Source organism: Artemia franciscana, chromosome 15 (genome assembly GCF_032884065.1).
Source record: "Artemia franciscana chromosome 15, ASM3288406v1, whole genome shotgun sequence".
Lineage (NCBI taxonomy): Eukaryota > Metazoa > Arthropoda > Branchiopoda > Anostraca > Artemiidae > Artemia > Artemia franciscana.
The window spans coordinates 3,059,408-3,076,343 of record NC_088877.1 but is presented as its reverse complement, the minus strand read 5'-3'; the positions used below and the strand labels follow the sequence as shown (position 1 = coordinate 3,076,343).

General features: G+C 32.1%; 2 protein-coding genes across 2 annotated transcripts in view; both read right to left on the bottom strand.

Moving 5' to 3' along the window:
* Positions 1 to 16,936, bottom strand: part of LOC136036708 (phosphatidylinositol 4-phosphate 3-kinase C2 domain-containing subunit alpha-like) — a 144,048-nt gene that overhangs the window by 2,979 nt on the left and 124,133 nt on the right. The window contains exon 22 of the mRNA XM_065719037.1: positions 11,542 to 11,714. Within this exon, the coding sequence (XP_065575109.1) occupies positions 11,542 to 11,714 (173 nt within the window). The remainder of the gene's footprint in view (positions 1 to 11,541; positions 11,715 to 16,936) is intronic.
* The window catches only part of LOC136036707 (zinc finger protein with KRAB and SCAN domains 1-like), a 264,716-nt gene that overhangs the window by 155,620 nt on the left and 92,160 nt on the right, over positions 1 to 16,936 (bottom strand). The window lies entirely within an intron of this gene.

Below are 16,936 nucleotides of genomic sequence, written 5' to 3'. Positions count from 1 at the left end.
CTTATAATCATCAATATTAACACAGATTCTATCAATTATTAGGATTAATTTATTCGTTTAAATTAATTCTTCTGGTTTCAGTTCCACAAATCCTGGAGTAAGTTTAACAAATTTCTGTTTACCAAATTTTATATAAATCTAGGTGCTATCAGCTTTTTAGGTTACTCCCCAAACAAACGATCACAGAGATTACTAATTATCGAGGTAAGCTTACAAAGAATCTCAAAATAAGGTTTCAACTTTTGTCTACTAACTATAGGCTTGGCAGCTTTCTTGCCGTATACCTCAGCCACAACTATCCATAAAAACACCTTAAATTACCAAGGACGGTGATATTGATATCTGATTGTTTGGATTGATTAAGTAGAAACTTACTACTAATATTACTAGCAACTCACCGTAGCACCAAGCCGCCCGAGGCCAACACGGCTAGGCACACTCCTCCTCCATCCAAATCTATTCAAGGTCTCTTTGTACCCTCCCGGTAAGTTCCCCTTTCCCTCAAATGTTTCTCAACGACATACTCCTATCCCATCTGCAATCCGTCATCCTTCATCAACAGAATATGCCCTAGCCATCTCAACCTTTTTCTCACTATACCCATAGAAAGCAGCATTGGACCTAACCTGGAAACTTAAACAACCATATTTATATTAAAAACAAAGAAAGAATTGGGAATGCAGTTTTTATGAAAAACAAATTCATGTTCAGTAACGTAGTTTTTGGGGCACCAATAAAAAAAAAGAAAAAAAGAAGAGAAAATCGTGTGCAAAAAATCATCAGAAAATAAGCTAAAATAAATCATCAGAAGATAAGCTAAAATAATATGGCACAAAACAGGTCAATGTGCTTGGTGTTTGCCCTAAAAACTTCAAAATTTTGTAGAAAATAAAACCAAACTAAAACAAAATCACAAATTTTAGGTTTGAATATTCCTAAGAATCAAGGCTATACCCAGGGAGGAGGAGGTTAAGGAGTTTGACCTCCCCCCATCAAAAAAAATATTTGTCCAGCTCGTATAAAAGCGTATTAAAAATGAATATAAACAAATTTCGAAGCGTTTTAGGAGTTTTTTTGAACCCTCACCCCAAAAAAAATCCTGAGTACATTCTTGCTAAGAAGGGCCCAAAGGGCAAAAAAAGCTTCATTTTGATGTCATTGGTACTTTAACATTTCCGACAGTACTAATCCTACTCTTATAGTGACTATTATTATTTAATATCTCTTTGCTATCACTTAACATTGCCAAAAATCGTAAAGGTTGGTAGTATACCTCCATTGAGCTCGAATTGACATTGTTTTCCTCAATTTTAATCTTTCTTACGGAATATCGTTTTGCTAACCAGAAAATGAGCCTAAAAGATTCATTAATAAAACATAATCACAAAAAGTTACAACCCAAGCCAAAGGTTAGAGCCATTAGTTTTTTTCCCTTTTTTAGGTGTGTGTGGAGGCAATGGACCTTTGAGGACTGAGCATCGATCCAGAGAATTATGGGTCCATCCTACCACGAACAACAAAAATAAAAGCCAGGGGCCAAGAGTCCTTGGGACTTCTTTATTAATGAAATTCACTGAAATTTAAATTTTGAACTGAGGATCTTGGGGAAAGTATACACAAAATTGTTTGGAAAAAACATTCTGTATGTTGTTTTCTTAAATTTATTTTGAATAAAAGATATTGTAACTTTTTTTTAACTTTCTTCATCAGAGTTGAAATAAATTTAAGAAATTTATTTTGAATAAAAGATATTGTAACTTTTTTTTAACTTTCTTCATCAGAGTTGACAAATTGTTCGAACATTTTGTAGGGCACTTTACTATGAATTATTTTATCAACCCCTGGTGCTAATCCATAAGGATTTATTGATAAGAATTCGATCTATAAAATAAAACCGCAAAGCTACACTAAACAGCGACCTGTTCTTAAAGTTTGTTATTCATTGACAATATGGATGATTCTGAAATAAAATCCTGAAAAAATGTTTACCTTTATTCTCTAATTTTATTTGAAGTTCATTCCAATAAATTCTTTTCAACTTTTCTTTTATTTCGAATTTTTGACTTTCTCTAAATCTGTTAGATTTGTATTCAATGTTCATTCAAGTTCAAATCTGCTTCCTATTTTCTAATTATCATGCAGTCTCCTCACTCTCTTTGAAAATCTTATTTTTTTCGGAAATTTAGACGTTTATACTAATATTTAGACTAATTTCGTTAATGTCATTAAGAGCAAGCTCCAAAACCGTATGATCTTGCCCATGTTGAATTCAATACTTGGATTCAGGCATTTCAACTTTTCTTTTATTTCGAATTTTTTGAAATTTTTACTTTCTCTAAATCTATTAGATTTGTATTCTATGTTCATTCAAGTTCAAATCTACTTCTTCTTTTTTAATTATCTTTCAGTCTACTCGCTCTCTTTGAAGATCTTTTCTTTCAGAAATTTAGACATTTAGACTAATGTCGTTAATGTCGTTAAGAACAAGCTCCAAAACCGTATTTTTTATTTTAGTTCGAATTTTTCGAAATGTTGACTTTTTAAATATATTTGATTTGTATTCTATGTTATTTCAAGTTCAAATCTACTTCCTGTTTTCGAATTATCTCTCAGTCTCCTCGCTCTCTTTGAAGATCTTTTTTTTCAGAAATTTAGACACTTAGACTAATATTTAGACTAATGTCGTCTATGTCGTTAAGAGCAAGCTCCTAAACCGTATGATCTTGACCATGTTGAACTCAATATTTGTGTTCAGGCATTTCAAGTTTTCTTTTATTTCAAATTTTTCATTCAGGTTCATTCAATTATTTTCGTTCAAGTTCAAATATACTTCCTATTTTCTAAGTATCTTTCAGTCTCCTCGCTCTCTTTCAAGATCTCTAAATCTATATATCGCTCTCTAAATCTATTTGATATGTATTCTATGTTCATTCAAATTCAAGTCTACTTCCTATTTTCTAATTATTTTTCAGTCTCCTAACTCTCTTTGAATATCTCTAAATCACTAAATCGCAATCTAAATCTATTTGATTTGTATTCTATGTTCACTAAAGTTCAAATCTACTTCCTATTTTCTAATTATTTTTCAGTCTCCTCGCTCTCTTTGAAGATCTCTAAATCTCTAAGTCGCTCTCTAAATCTATTTGATTTGTATTCACTATTCATTCAAGTTCAAATCTACTTCCTATTTTCTAATTATTTTTCAGTCTCCTCGCTCTCTTTGAAAATCATTTTTCCCCCCAGAAATTTAGTCTTAATAACAAATTCATCGCCAAACCTTGGCTGTTTTTGGGACATTGTGTGGGTTTTTGTTAGTGTTTCTTGATGCTGGACAATCACGTCAGGGTATACCCAAATACAAAGCGTTGTTTACAGTGGTATCAATAAAGCAAGCAGTTCTTTCTTGTTTTAATACCTTTTTTACAAGGAAAATTTTGTGCTATTTTACTATTAGAGTTTTTCTTTCTTTTTCTCGTTTTCACCCTTCCTCTTTTTCTACTAATCAAGTTTTATTCATTCTTTTTCCTTTATTTTATTATTAACTATTTTTCCCCAACTCAGTTAAACTTGCGGGCTCTATTCCGAATGTTCGATTACTTCCAAATTCTATTAGCATACCAACCTCCGATGACAGTGAAATATTAAATGTCAAAATTCTTCTCTCGTATGATACCTTTGTATAAATAAAACCGATGATTGGAAGCAAAAACAGCATAAAACAAGCACAATATTTGATAACGCAGCTGTATTAACACTAGTCAGTGGCCATGGTAACGTGGCCACAGCCATGGTTCGAATCTTAGAAAATACAAATTTTTGCTTGAATCAGTCCTTAGAGGTTCATTATGTTGGTTTTGTATACTTAGCTCATATTTTATTGTTAAATAATTATTTTATCAAATTATTTTGTTTAAATATTTATTACAAAACTTGTTAATTAGTAGCAATTAATATGACCTAGGATGAGACAAGTGAGTTAATATGATACTTCAATATTATATATATATATATATATATATATATATATATATATATATATATATATATATATATATATATATATATATATATATATATATATATATATATATATATATATATATATATATATATATATATATATACCTTTTTTTAATCATAATTGAGGTGGTCTAAAATTTATTAATAGCAGGCTAGTGAAAATAAATTATATATTTCTGTTTCAATTATTGACAATTACTTTCCAGTTTGAAACGTTCAAGAGAAGAAAAGCAAAACAACAAATTTACGTAAAAGAAAGAAGCACTTAACTAAATATTAAGCAATTCTGATAAGAGTTATTACAACAGAGGATAATAGCATATATTCTTAAGCTAATATTACTAGTCAACAAGATTCTGTGGTAAGCTATTAAGTAGGTTATCTTTATGTAAATCGATGCCTTGAATCCGAAAATCAACAGATTTTATTGCATAATTAAAGTCATTTCAGCTGTTTTTTTATTTTGTTTTAAAATGCATGTTTGCACTTAATATTATAATTACAGTACTTATTAAAAAAAACTGATTCTTAAAAAAATACAATATCTCATACACTGAGTAAAGAAATTATGTTAATTATTTTTTATCAAGCAAAATTGTGACACGAATTTTTTTTTTTACTAGGCAAACCATCTTTTTAACAATGTAAGCTTTTACAGACATACATATGTTTAATCTAATTATATATAATTAAAACAAATTCTTATCAAACAGTTCGTGGTAACGAACTGGAGTAAGGAGCGACCCGGCTCAATAGTAACCGAAACTCTAACAAACCGATTTTGATACCAATAGTTACATCAAAAGAATTGAATTTTAATGCTGATTTTGAATATATAAGTTCCGTCAAGTTTAATCTTACCCATCAAAAGTTAGAAGCCTCAATCTTACCCATCAAAAGTTATGAGCCTCAACACCTCGCTCTTTACGCTGAATTTTTTTTATTGTTTTAAAAAGTAGAGTTATGAGAAAGAGTAAAACTTTAGCATAAAGAGCGAGGCGTTGAGGAGGAGACAACCCCTTTCATATACGGAATAGTTTCTGTTCGTTTTAAGTTTCTAATGTCGCTCCTTACTTGCAGTTTAAAAAAATTGTTTTTTTATTTAATTAGAATTAAGAGCCAAGTTGAAACTTTAAACGAACAAAACTTACTGCTTCACAGATTATGCAATATATATCTACGAAACAAGCTCGAATAAATGACTCCTGACCTTTCCCTATATGTGTAGAGTTATAAAAACTGGTACTCTATTGAAAACTCAAAGCCGATACAAAGAAAGGATGTTCCCGTAGAAACAGAAAAAAGAAACAGAATAGAAACACAAAAAACTGAAAAACAGACAAAAAGAAACACAGAGAAGCAGAAAAAAGGTAGGTTCAGGAATAACGTATAGTCGTTCAGTTGCTATAATATCGACAAATTTCAATCTCAAATTTGAGCACAATTCTTCAAAAAATTCAAGCAAGCTCAGTTTTCAGTAAAGAATTAGCTGTATCGAGAGTCATTTTATTCGAGTTATTTTTTAGATATATTTTTCAGAATCTACGAAGCAATAATTTTTGTTCATTTTGATGAATTAAAAAAAAAATAAATCATTTTGCTATTATTGATGAATAATAATAGCGCTGAATATTCCAATGTTAACAAATGCAGCGAGCTTTGAAAATAAAGTGGGTTCAGTTGCGGTTCTGGTGTCTCTTTCGCCCAGGGCCAAATCTCAAATTTGAACACAAGTCTTCAAAAAATTCAAGCAAGCTCAGTTTTCAGTAAAGCGTTAGATGTACCAAGGGTCATTCTATTCGAGCTTTTTTTAGATATATCTTTCAGAATCTACAAAGCAATAATTTTTGTTCATTTTGATTAATTTTTTCAAAACGTTTCAAAAACTTTTCATGTTGATACATTGGTGAATAATAATAGCGCTGAATATTCCAATGTTAATAGATGCAGCGAGTTGAGAATAGAGTGCGTTCAGTTACGGTTCTGGCATCTCTTGTCTCTTGTGCCCAGGGCCAAATCTTAATTAGCCCCTCCAACTGTCTTCCGAAAATTTTCAGGCAAACTTTAAACAGAATTTTACATTCATTTCATCTGAATGTTCTCACATTACATTGAAAAAGATTTGGGGAAAACCAAAATTTCGGATTCAATTACCTTTTACTTACTGCCAACTGCGGCCTCTACTTTATTCTACTAAGAATAAATTTTCAAAATTATAAAATGATTATAAACGTTAGATTATTTATTTGAAAATTTGCACCCTAAAATTTAAACACCCAGGGCAAAGGTTTATAGTCTGGTTGGTAGCTTCAGTGGTACTATTTACCGGTTTATTCAAAATCACGCACCTACACACAACCATATGCAGCGGCCGGAAGGGGGGGGGGGCTATAAATTTGAACAATAAATACACAGACGGAGTACATGAGACCTACAGGAAATCAGGAGAAAAATATAAGCATTTAGGAGGAAGGGGTGGCTCTGATCTATCTCCCAGCAACGTTATACCCATACCCCTTTCCCTGTGATTTCACCATCTTGTGAAAAAATCAAAAACCCGCGTAATTGAAGTATTTGTCTTTTGGATATCCTAATAAGCACAATTAAAACCTTTTGAGATGAATCTCCAAAGCTTTAGAAAACAGCTTTATTTGAACTTCGAAAATTACTTGGTTGTTGGATTTAGAAGGCAGTCGGAGTTAGAACCCCGGTTATTCTAGATTTAATTACACCCGAGAGAAAAAATTCCGATTTCACCAATGTAGGCCACGTTACACCTATACTAGTCTTTCAAGGCTTTAAGAATGATTTTTGACCGACTGGTTAAAATTAGGCCTAGTTTTGACATAGTAAAATTTGGTAACTGGTAAAAATTTTAACATTGTAAAAATTTGCATTGCATACAAATACTGTCTTTAGTGTCCTTTAGAAGGCAAATATCTTGCTAACCTTGCCTAGACTGACCAGTGAAAAGCCTTGGAACTTTTAACCGCACTTATAAGGTACGGCAGAAATTAGGTCTTAAAGATTATTTTGCAAATATTGTCATCTCCCTCCTTTCAAATTGAACCTAATGTAAAAATGTATATTTTGACTCCTTCTCTGTTATTAAATAAAAAAAAACTAGTTTTTTTAACTGAAAGTAAGGAGCGACATTAAAACTTAAAACGAACAGAAATTACTCCGTGTATGAAAGGGGCTGTTCTCTTCTCAGCGCCCTGCTCTATACGCTTAATTTTGACCCTTTCTCTCAATTCTTCTTTATTAAACAGTAAAAAATAGCGTAAAGAGCAGGGCGTTGAGAAGGTAACAGCCCCTTTCATACACGGAATAATTTCTGTTCGTTTTAAGTTTTAATGCCGCTCCTTACTTTCAGTTAAAAAAAACTAGTTTTTTTTATTTAATTTCTGAAAGTTTTTGAATTAATGCATGTTAATTTTGGCTCTCCGCACATAAATTATTAAAATGAAATTTATATATTAATTCTTTTTTTGGCTAAATGGCTTTCTCTTAGTTTTGGTCAGACGATTTTGAGAAATTAGGGGTGGGGAAGGAGGACTAATTGCCCTCCACTTTTTCTATTACTTAAAAAGGCAACTAGAACTTTAAATTTTTAACGAACGTTTTTATTAGTAAAAAATATACGTAACTTAAGAATTAACTTAAGGAACAAACTTCTGTTCTTACATTTTTATTATGTATATGAGCGGGTTTATCCCCTCGTTAATACCTCGCTCTTTACACTAAATCTTAAGTTTTGTCCCAATTCTTTAAGAATGACCCCTGAATCAGAAAGGCCGTAGAATAAATAGTTGAAATTACTAGAGATACTTTAGCATAAAGAGCGACGTATTTAGGAGGAGAAGAACCCCTCATGTGCGTAATGACCTCGTTTCGTTTTAAGTTTTAATGCTACTCCTTACTTTTAATTGAAAAAAAACTTTTTCATGTTTATTTTTTCATTGTTTATTTTTTATAGTAATGCTAGAAAATCCTGCGCCCTTTTCATTGAATTTCTATTCCCCCATGACATATTCCTCCAAGAAAAGATCCTACCACATACCCCCTCCTCTCAACCCCCCCCCAACCAAAAAAATCCCCCTGAAAACGTCTGTACACTTCCCAATAACCATTACTGTAGGGAAACAACGGTCAAAGTTTGTAACTTGCAGCCCCTCCCCCGAGGACTATGGGGGAGTAAGTCATCCATTGACAATTTTGATCCGTTGACTTTGGGTAAAAAATGAGCGTTGGAGGGGGCCTTGGTGCCCTCCATTTTTTGTTAACTTAAAAAGGACACTAGAACTTTTCATTTCCGTTAGAATGAGCCCTCTTGCGACATTCTAGGACCATTTGGTCGATACGATGACCCCTGGGAAAAAAAAAAAAAAAACAAAAAAAAACAAACAAACAAATAAACACGCACCCGTGATCTGTCTTCTGGCAAAAAATACGATTCTATGACTTTTAAGGGGTGTTTCCCCCTATTTTCCAAAATAAGGTAAATTTTCTCAGGCTCGTAACTTTTGATGACAAAGACTAAATTTGATGAAATATTTAAAATCAGCATGAAAATCCAATTCTTTTCATGTATCTTTTAGTATCAAAATTCCGTTTTTTTAGAGTTTCGTTTACTATTGAGCCGGGTAGCTCCTTACTATAGTTCGTTACCACGAACTGTTTGATTTTGGACGTTATTCGGACAAATTTTGCTCCTTTTTATCGTTAATGACATGAGTTCCCTCACAAATAGGAATATTATCGACGAACTATACAGATCCATTCACTCTATCAGTATTATTAAACCCAATATTAGAATTCAAAGATTATGTAGTTAATACCCAAATGTCTTTCATTTCGAATCGATCACAATACAGAAGTATATGTATTTTTACACGCTCTCTATTTAGTAAAAACATTATTGGGACTACTTTTATTTCTTATTATGGTTAATGATCTTGGATATGAACTCCCTCATAAATGGGAAATTTAACAACGGCTTTTCAACCCTTAGTATTTGTTATTCAATATCAAAACCAGAAGTTTTGACGTTCTTACCTATACTGATGATAAAGCCAACGCTCTAAGCACAAGAGTGAATATATCAAACTTCAAACATGCTTAACATCCACATGTTGAATCTGCTCCCCACTATTCTATTGATATCCCCCCGACTAAGATAAATTTTTTGGTGCTTTTGAGAATTCCAAGAAATATTCCTTCGTTTTCTAACTGATCGTAACCAAGGAAAAATCCTTGGCACTTTCAATTGGAATACGCTTATTCGGTTTGGATATAAAAGTTTTCCGACAGAGCTTAGCGACAAATTCGAATCTAGTGCGAAGCACTGTCTCAAAATAAAATAATAAAAGTCTTGATCCCTTCCTCAATAAAGCTAAGTCTAACCCAAGTCTTACTGAACGACAGACAGGAACGTTTTCCTAGTCTAACTTTCCGCAAAGAGTCCATTTTTTTTACCTTCGAAACTTTAGTAAAATCCATCTTCTACATGGACTCAGTTTACTGGGAAAGTTTTAATAGGAAGGTCATTTTGTCTGTAACGGCAGTTTTTGAGTTTTGAGGGATCGAAGATTTAGAGAAAAATTATGTCCTTAATCTGAATATCCAAAATTCTAACTTAAAAATCTAGAAAATAAATTCTTTATCATTGATAAGATGCAACAGTACCATGTATAATATTCCGAATTTTTCCCTCCTCTATAAGATCCGGTCACCCTAATATACAGATTATAGTTCTTTACTTCTTCAAGACTGACTATCAAGGAGGAACTGCCTCCTAAAAAAGTACCAATTTTATAAATTTAGGAAATGTACTCGCAGATCTTTGAAACCTCAGAAATTCGGATTGAGCAAAGCTGTGAAGTTGAAAACAGTTTTCTTGTACTTCATTTAAGCAGAACGCATGTTTTGAAGGGTTTCACTTTCATAATACAAATCTTTGTATTATGAAAGTCATCAAAGTATTATAAAGGTCATTAAATGTCACTGCCTTCTAGAGGAAGAAGGAGTGGAGGTAGGTACTTCAAAATACCTTACTGGGAAATTCTTTAGTCTGTAGAACCATACCCGAAAGCTTCATTTTCCTAACCTGATTCCTTTCCAAAATAGCGAAAAGTAACTAGAACTTTAGCCTAAATTGTCCATATATAATCACCAATCCGCATCCTTACTTTGCTACTACGTACCCTGAGTGCTCTCAATCAGCTACTTTGTTACTAAGTACCCTCAACCAGTGATTCATTAACCCTCTGTACAATATTATCAGTTTTTCCCGCATGTATTTTCTCTTTCCTCTTGAGTGTATCTTGCAACTTTTTTTTTTGTTTTTCGTTGGTAAAGCTCGTACATATTCACTTGACTTTGTTTTGTTGCTATTCATTTTTTTTTTGTTTCTTGAACTGAATAATATATTCAATTCTGCCAAGGTTGCCAACAGGACGTAAAAAAAAAATTTCTATTAAAGAATCTCCACATTGTGTTCAGAAAGTTATTTCTTTTTCTAAATAAGGATACAGTAGAATAGGTATTACGTTCTGCTTGACGTCTCTAATCATACTTGCTTGCTAGAATATATATATATATATATACATATATATATATATATATATATATATATATATATATATATATATATATATATATATATATATATATATATATATATATATATATATATATATATATATATATATATATTATATATATATATATATATATATATATATATATATATATATATATATATATATATATATATATATATATATATATATATATATATATATATATATATATATATATATATATATATATATATATATATATATCCTATCGAAAACCTATCGAACGGTTTTTAAACCAAGCTTTTACCATTTTGGTGAGCCACTACGAATCTTGTTGACTAAAAAAAATATTTTAAGCAATTAAAGTCATAAGAATACAAGGAAAAGTCGAATAATAAAAATTTTCAGGTCTTGAAATGAAATTTTCTAAGAAAAAATGCCCGAAAATTCAGCTACGATAACCAAAACCAAAAAATCGTAAAAAAAATACTAAAAAGGGAAAATTTTTAGCTCCTGAGATGAAATAAATTTAAAATAAAGTGACAAAAACTTAGCTATTATAGCCGAAAATGAGAAAAAAAAAGGAAATTTGTTGCAAGTCAATTGAAGCTTGTTCTGAGATGAAATACACAAAAATTTGACTATGACAGCCAAAAACCAAAAAATGTTAGACAGAAAGAAAACTGAAACGAAGAAAATTTTCAGCCACTGAAATACAAAAATATTCTCTTTTTATTCGAACGAATTTTCATTTTTCATCATTATGAGTAATCTTAGAACTTATTTCGAACATATTACTAAGAAGAAATATTATTTTCTTTTTACAGAAGACACTACAATGATAAAGAGGTAATACAAATAGGCACATCAATTAATAATAAAAAATTAGGATATGAATCACAATTTGATAGACTCCCTGTTTAGACACCTTCCTTACCTATAATTATTAGTCAATCTGAACCATTGAGCCGTTTCTATGCTCAGGTCGACAGACATCAGCGAAATATTAACAGCACCAAGAAATTCATTTTCAGTAACACGATCATAATTCCATACAGATACTTGTAAAATTCGTTCTTGCACAATCGGTAATGGAAGTCTGTAAACGATCTATAAAAACAAATGCAGTCTATAAATCTGTTAGATCTAATTTCGTTTTTGTGAACAACCAACGCCCTAATATTTCATAACGACCTCCTTAACAAAGTTTTTGGTACGTTAGATAGTTTTTGTTAGGAATTTTAATCACTTAACCATTAAGAGAGAGAGAAAAAGATATAAGGGGGGGGGGAGATAGAGAGCGAGAGAAGGACAGAGAGAAAGAGAGAGAGCGAGAGAGAAAGAAGGACGGAATTAATTGCTTGAAACCACAGTACAAGCCGTTGCTGGTTATAATAAAGCCGTCACTTAATTCTTAACAGAGAGGAAAAATGAAATATAAAAAAATACAGAGAGGGAGAGAGGGAGGGAGAGAGAGAGAGAAAGAGAGAGAGAGAGAGAGAGAGAGAGAGAGAGAGAGAGAGAGAGAGAGAGAGAGAGAGAGAGAGAGAGAGAGAGAGAGAGAGAGAGAGAGAGAGAGAGAGAGAGAGAGAGAGAGAGAGAGATTTTATTGCTTGAAAGCACGGTAAAAGCAGTTACTGGACAAAATTTTAAGAGGCAAAACCAAATAAAGAGCTTTAATGCACAAAGACTATCACGATTTCAAACTAACAAGCTTCAGAGGAAGCTAAAGGCATTTTAGACTTTATCCCGGAATGATGCTACATCATACTGAATATGTATTGAAACAGAATATCCTTAAAATATACTGTTCCCTTTTCAGAAGAGCTTCCTCTAAGTTTAATCATTCAGAAAAAAAAGGCACGGCTGAACTTAGACACACCAAAAAAGAAATAGATCACAGACTTTCCTCTCCTTCTTCTAACTTATTTCCTATTAGTTTTTCTTTAAAGCTCTTATCTACACGAATTTTTAGCGAATAAAAAGAACTTTATTATTAAGGTTCATGTTCCTTTGAAAAATTTGGTATTTTTTTCTGCCATCGTACAGTTTTCCTCAAAATCGTACCACTTTGATGTAAATTTTGCTATCAGACCGTAGCTGAAATTAAATTATATACATTTATCGACTAGTATTTTTGAAAGTTGGTATACAGGGTTTTTTTAGATGAAAAAAAAAGTTGAAAGTTTTTAAGAAATTGTCGAATAAAGGACAATTTTCTTATTTTTAAGAAAATTTATATCCTTTAATAAAGTTTAATCCTGAAAGAAATTCCAAGTAATATCATGATTCTGGCTTGGCAAATAGATAGATCTGAGACTAATGAATCCGATGACATAAGTTTCTTGTCCTTTTTTGTAAGCAACAACTGTAAGCTTGTCGTAAGATTGCTAGTTTAAGAGATATATAGCTTAAAATTAAAAAAAAAGAATATTTTCTTAGATGACCTCCTTTTCTTATCATGTCCCCTATCGTACTCGAACATCCTTAATTAAGCGTCTAAACTCTTTTATTCATACTTTAATACAATTTTTATTTTAAAAAGTAGCAATACAAATATTACTTAAATTTTATTGAAAAGGAACATCCTGCAACAGATGGGTGATAGTTTATTTGAAGTCCAACTGACTCTTCATATGTTTTTTTTTCAATTAATTTTTTTTGGGAGGGGGGGGGGGGTAGGAGATGGAGGAGCAAACCGCACTTTTTTAAAATCTATAGTTACAGCACCGCTTTGTTTGTTTTCTGTTGTTATATTCAAGACACCAAAAGGGTGATTTTTCAACAAAAAAGACCGCACTACGGTATTTTAAGAAATTTTAAGAAGTTTATTCATTTTGTATTTATTTATAATTTTACTTTAAATTGGGTTACTGATAGCAGTAAGTGAAGTTCAGAAACAGTTAGTGACGTTAAGTAGGGATATTAGGAAAATGTAAACTTTGGAAAATTGACAAGGAGGTGCAGTCAGTCTTTAAGAGCGCAATAGAAGGAGACGAAGAAGATGCTAGACGGGATCTATAATAAGTTTACTTATTATAAACAAAAAAAACTTATTCATAATCAGTTTATTTTTAATAAACTTATTTAGCCTGAGAGTCTTGCTTGATGAGAACCTGTCATTTCTGCATCACACTCAAGCAGTAGAGCTGTAGATATCCCGGAATCTTGGAATATAAACTAAAGAACACTTTGCCACAGGAAACACTAGTCCTGCTATAAAACGCTCTTATCAAACCCCATTTACAGTACTTTTAATGATCTAGCAATCAACTTTTAAATCTCACCTGCAGAAGCTCAATTCGATTCATAAGCGAAATTAAATTAAATCTTTGAAATTAATTGGAAAAAATGAAGAGCATTTGTCAATGGACACGCTGCATCATCTGTCGTACTTGACCTTTCTGTTCAAGTTTCTAGCTGGTTAACTCTTGTCTGCATTTAAAAGATTATTTCGTCAATCTCAGACCAGCATAATGTAAGTATCCGATCATCATCAAACCTGCAAATACCCTTCTCCCCGACTATACGATCGGATTTGTCCCAAATTTAACTTGTGTAAGGTCACGGAACCTGTTCCCAGAAAAGCTGAGAGGAGGGAGCTCTTCGCGTCATTTAAAAGAAGAGTAAAAAACCCTTTATTAGAATTGGAAAAGACTAGTTAGTAATGGTTAATAAAATTATTGCAATAAAAAATACTAAATATGAATAGATATAATAAAAGTAACCTTTTTTTGGTATGATGATGAGGTGGTTCCCCCTGGGGCAAAGGGCGGGAGGATAATTAGTTTTGTTGGATAAATGAGAGGTGTGGTTGTTTCTGAGAGTAGGAGCAGTGACCACGCTGTGTATTATGTTTAAAAGGTAGTGACGGAGGATCTTGGCGTCCAGGAATGGACTGAGTATTGTTGTTATGTGTAATTTATTTTTGAACTGATAATAAACCCCATTGATTGATGGAAAATTGCTTCAAAACATATTAACCACAGTCAATCAATCAATAGGCCAACCCTAGTGGGAAGTGTGAGGGCAGCAACATATATGAACTAAGGGCTGAGGGCTCTTTCTAGATGCCACCCTGGGTGACTGCAGGGGCACAAGAGGAACTACGGTCCAAGATAAGGTACGCGCCTTATTCAGAATTTTTTACCTTTTTTAGGATATATCATTTTGCCTCTGCCAGTGAAATTTTCATTCCGTACTTGATTTATGATAACCTTTTTTTTCCTTTGAGAATTAAGGTAAATATGACAGCACGAGGGAAATTTTTATTTAAATTAAAAATTTTATATTGCAACCCCATACAGTTGTACATACTTGAAACTAAGACGATAAAAAAGTTGACACTGTAAATTTAAAACATAAAATCATAAATTTAAGGTTTCGTAAAACATAAATTGTAGGTAAATAAGTTCACACCAAATTTTGCGGTATTTTTGTACCTTTATTGCAATTTTTTACGTTTATATTTTCATATATTTTATTAAAAAGGGAAGAAACAGACACTAAAGAATTTCCAGTTAGGATTCTAGTTCCGATTCTTAACGTTTCCTCCTTCTTTTCATTTTGAGTAAATTCGAAGTTCTTCAATTATTTTTTTTTTAGAAGAAGATAATACATCTCTGCCACTGAAATTTTTCAGTAATTATTTTCATTTAAAAAAATTAAATGTTAACATTAATAATATTCTATTATTAGTAATAATTTTATTAATTAGTTCAATAATTACATTTATTTGCTGTCAAATACAGTCAAACGAATACTGTAATCTTTGACTGTACTCTTTTGACTGTATTTTAGGTACTCGTTTGACTGTATAGATTCGAGTAAATGTTTGACTGTATTTTGACTTCGACTAGTTTGACTGTGTTTTGACTTTGACTGTATTTGAGGTACTCGCTTGACTTTATTGGATTTAGACTCGTTCGAATCTATTTTGACTTTGACTCATTTGACTGTACTTTAGGTACTCGTTTGACTGTATAGATTTAGGAACTCATTTGACTGTATTTTGACTTTGACTCGTTTGGCTGTACAGATTTAGGTACTCGTTTGACTGTATTTTGACTTTGACTCGTTTGACAGTATTTTGAGTACTCGTTTGTCTGTAGTTTGACTTTGACTCGTTTTACTGTATTTTAGGAACTAGTTTGACAGTATTAGACTTAGACTTGTTTGACTGTATTTGAGGTACTCGTTTGACTGCATTACAGTTAGACTTGTTTGACTGTATTTTAGGTACTCGTTTGACTGTATTAGATCTAGACGCGTTAGACTGGATTTTGATATTGACTCGTATCCCTGTATTAGATTTTGGCTCGTTTAAATGTATTTTGACTTTGACTCGTTTGACTGTATTTTAGGTACTCGTTTGACTGTATTTGAGGTACTCGTTTGACTGCATTACAATTAGACTTGTTTGACTGTATTTTAGGTACTCGTTTGACTGTATTAGATCTAGACTCGTTTGAATGTATTTTGACTTTGACTCGTTTGACTGTATTTTATGTACTAGTTTGACTGTATTTTATGTACTAGTTTGACTGTATTAGATTTAAACTCGTTTGACTATTTTTTGACTTTGACTCGTTTGACTGTATTTGAGGTACTCGTTTAACTGCATTAGATTTATACTTGTTTGAATGTATTTTGACCTTGACTCATTTGACTGTATTTTAGGTACCCGTTTGACTGTATAGATTTAGGTACCCGTTTGACTGTATTTTGACTTTGACTCGTTTGACTGTATAGTTTTCAATGCTGAGTTGTAGTGTGTGATTTTTGTTTAAATGTATGATTTTGTAAAAAAAAAAAACTGAATTTAGCTATGCTATGATAGTTTTTAAATTTACCGATCTCTCTCTCTCTCTCTCTCTCTCTCTCTCTCTCTCTCTCTCTCTCTCTCTCTCTCTCTCTCTCTCTCTCTCTCTCTCTCTCTCTCTCTCTCTCTCTCTCTCTCTCTCTCTTTCTATAAGATAAAAAATCCAAGTTTACTTTATTTGGATTTTGACTCGTTTTGATTCGTTTTGACTGCTCAGATTCAGGTACTCGTTTGAATGACCATATTTCAAACAATAAACTGTAAGAAAAACGTGGTTCAATCCCATTCCACAGGGCTATAATGAAAGAAAGGTGGAAATAGGTAGGGCATGTTTCATCGACAAATAAATTCCCAAAATCGTGCTTTTTGGACATCCTACTGGGGTCCAACAAAAAGAAGATCCTACCCGAACGGACCGGGAAGAAGTTACGAAAAAAGATACCAACTAAGGTATAACCTGTTGAGAGGTAGTAAAATCTGAAAAATCGGACAGACATAACTGAAGGAGGAA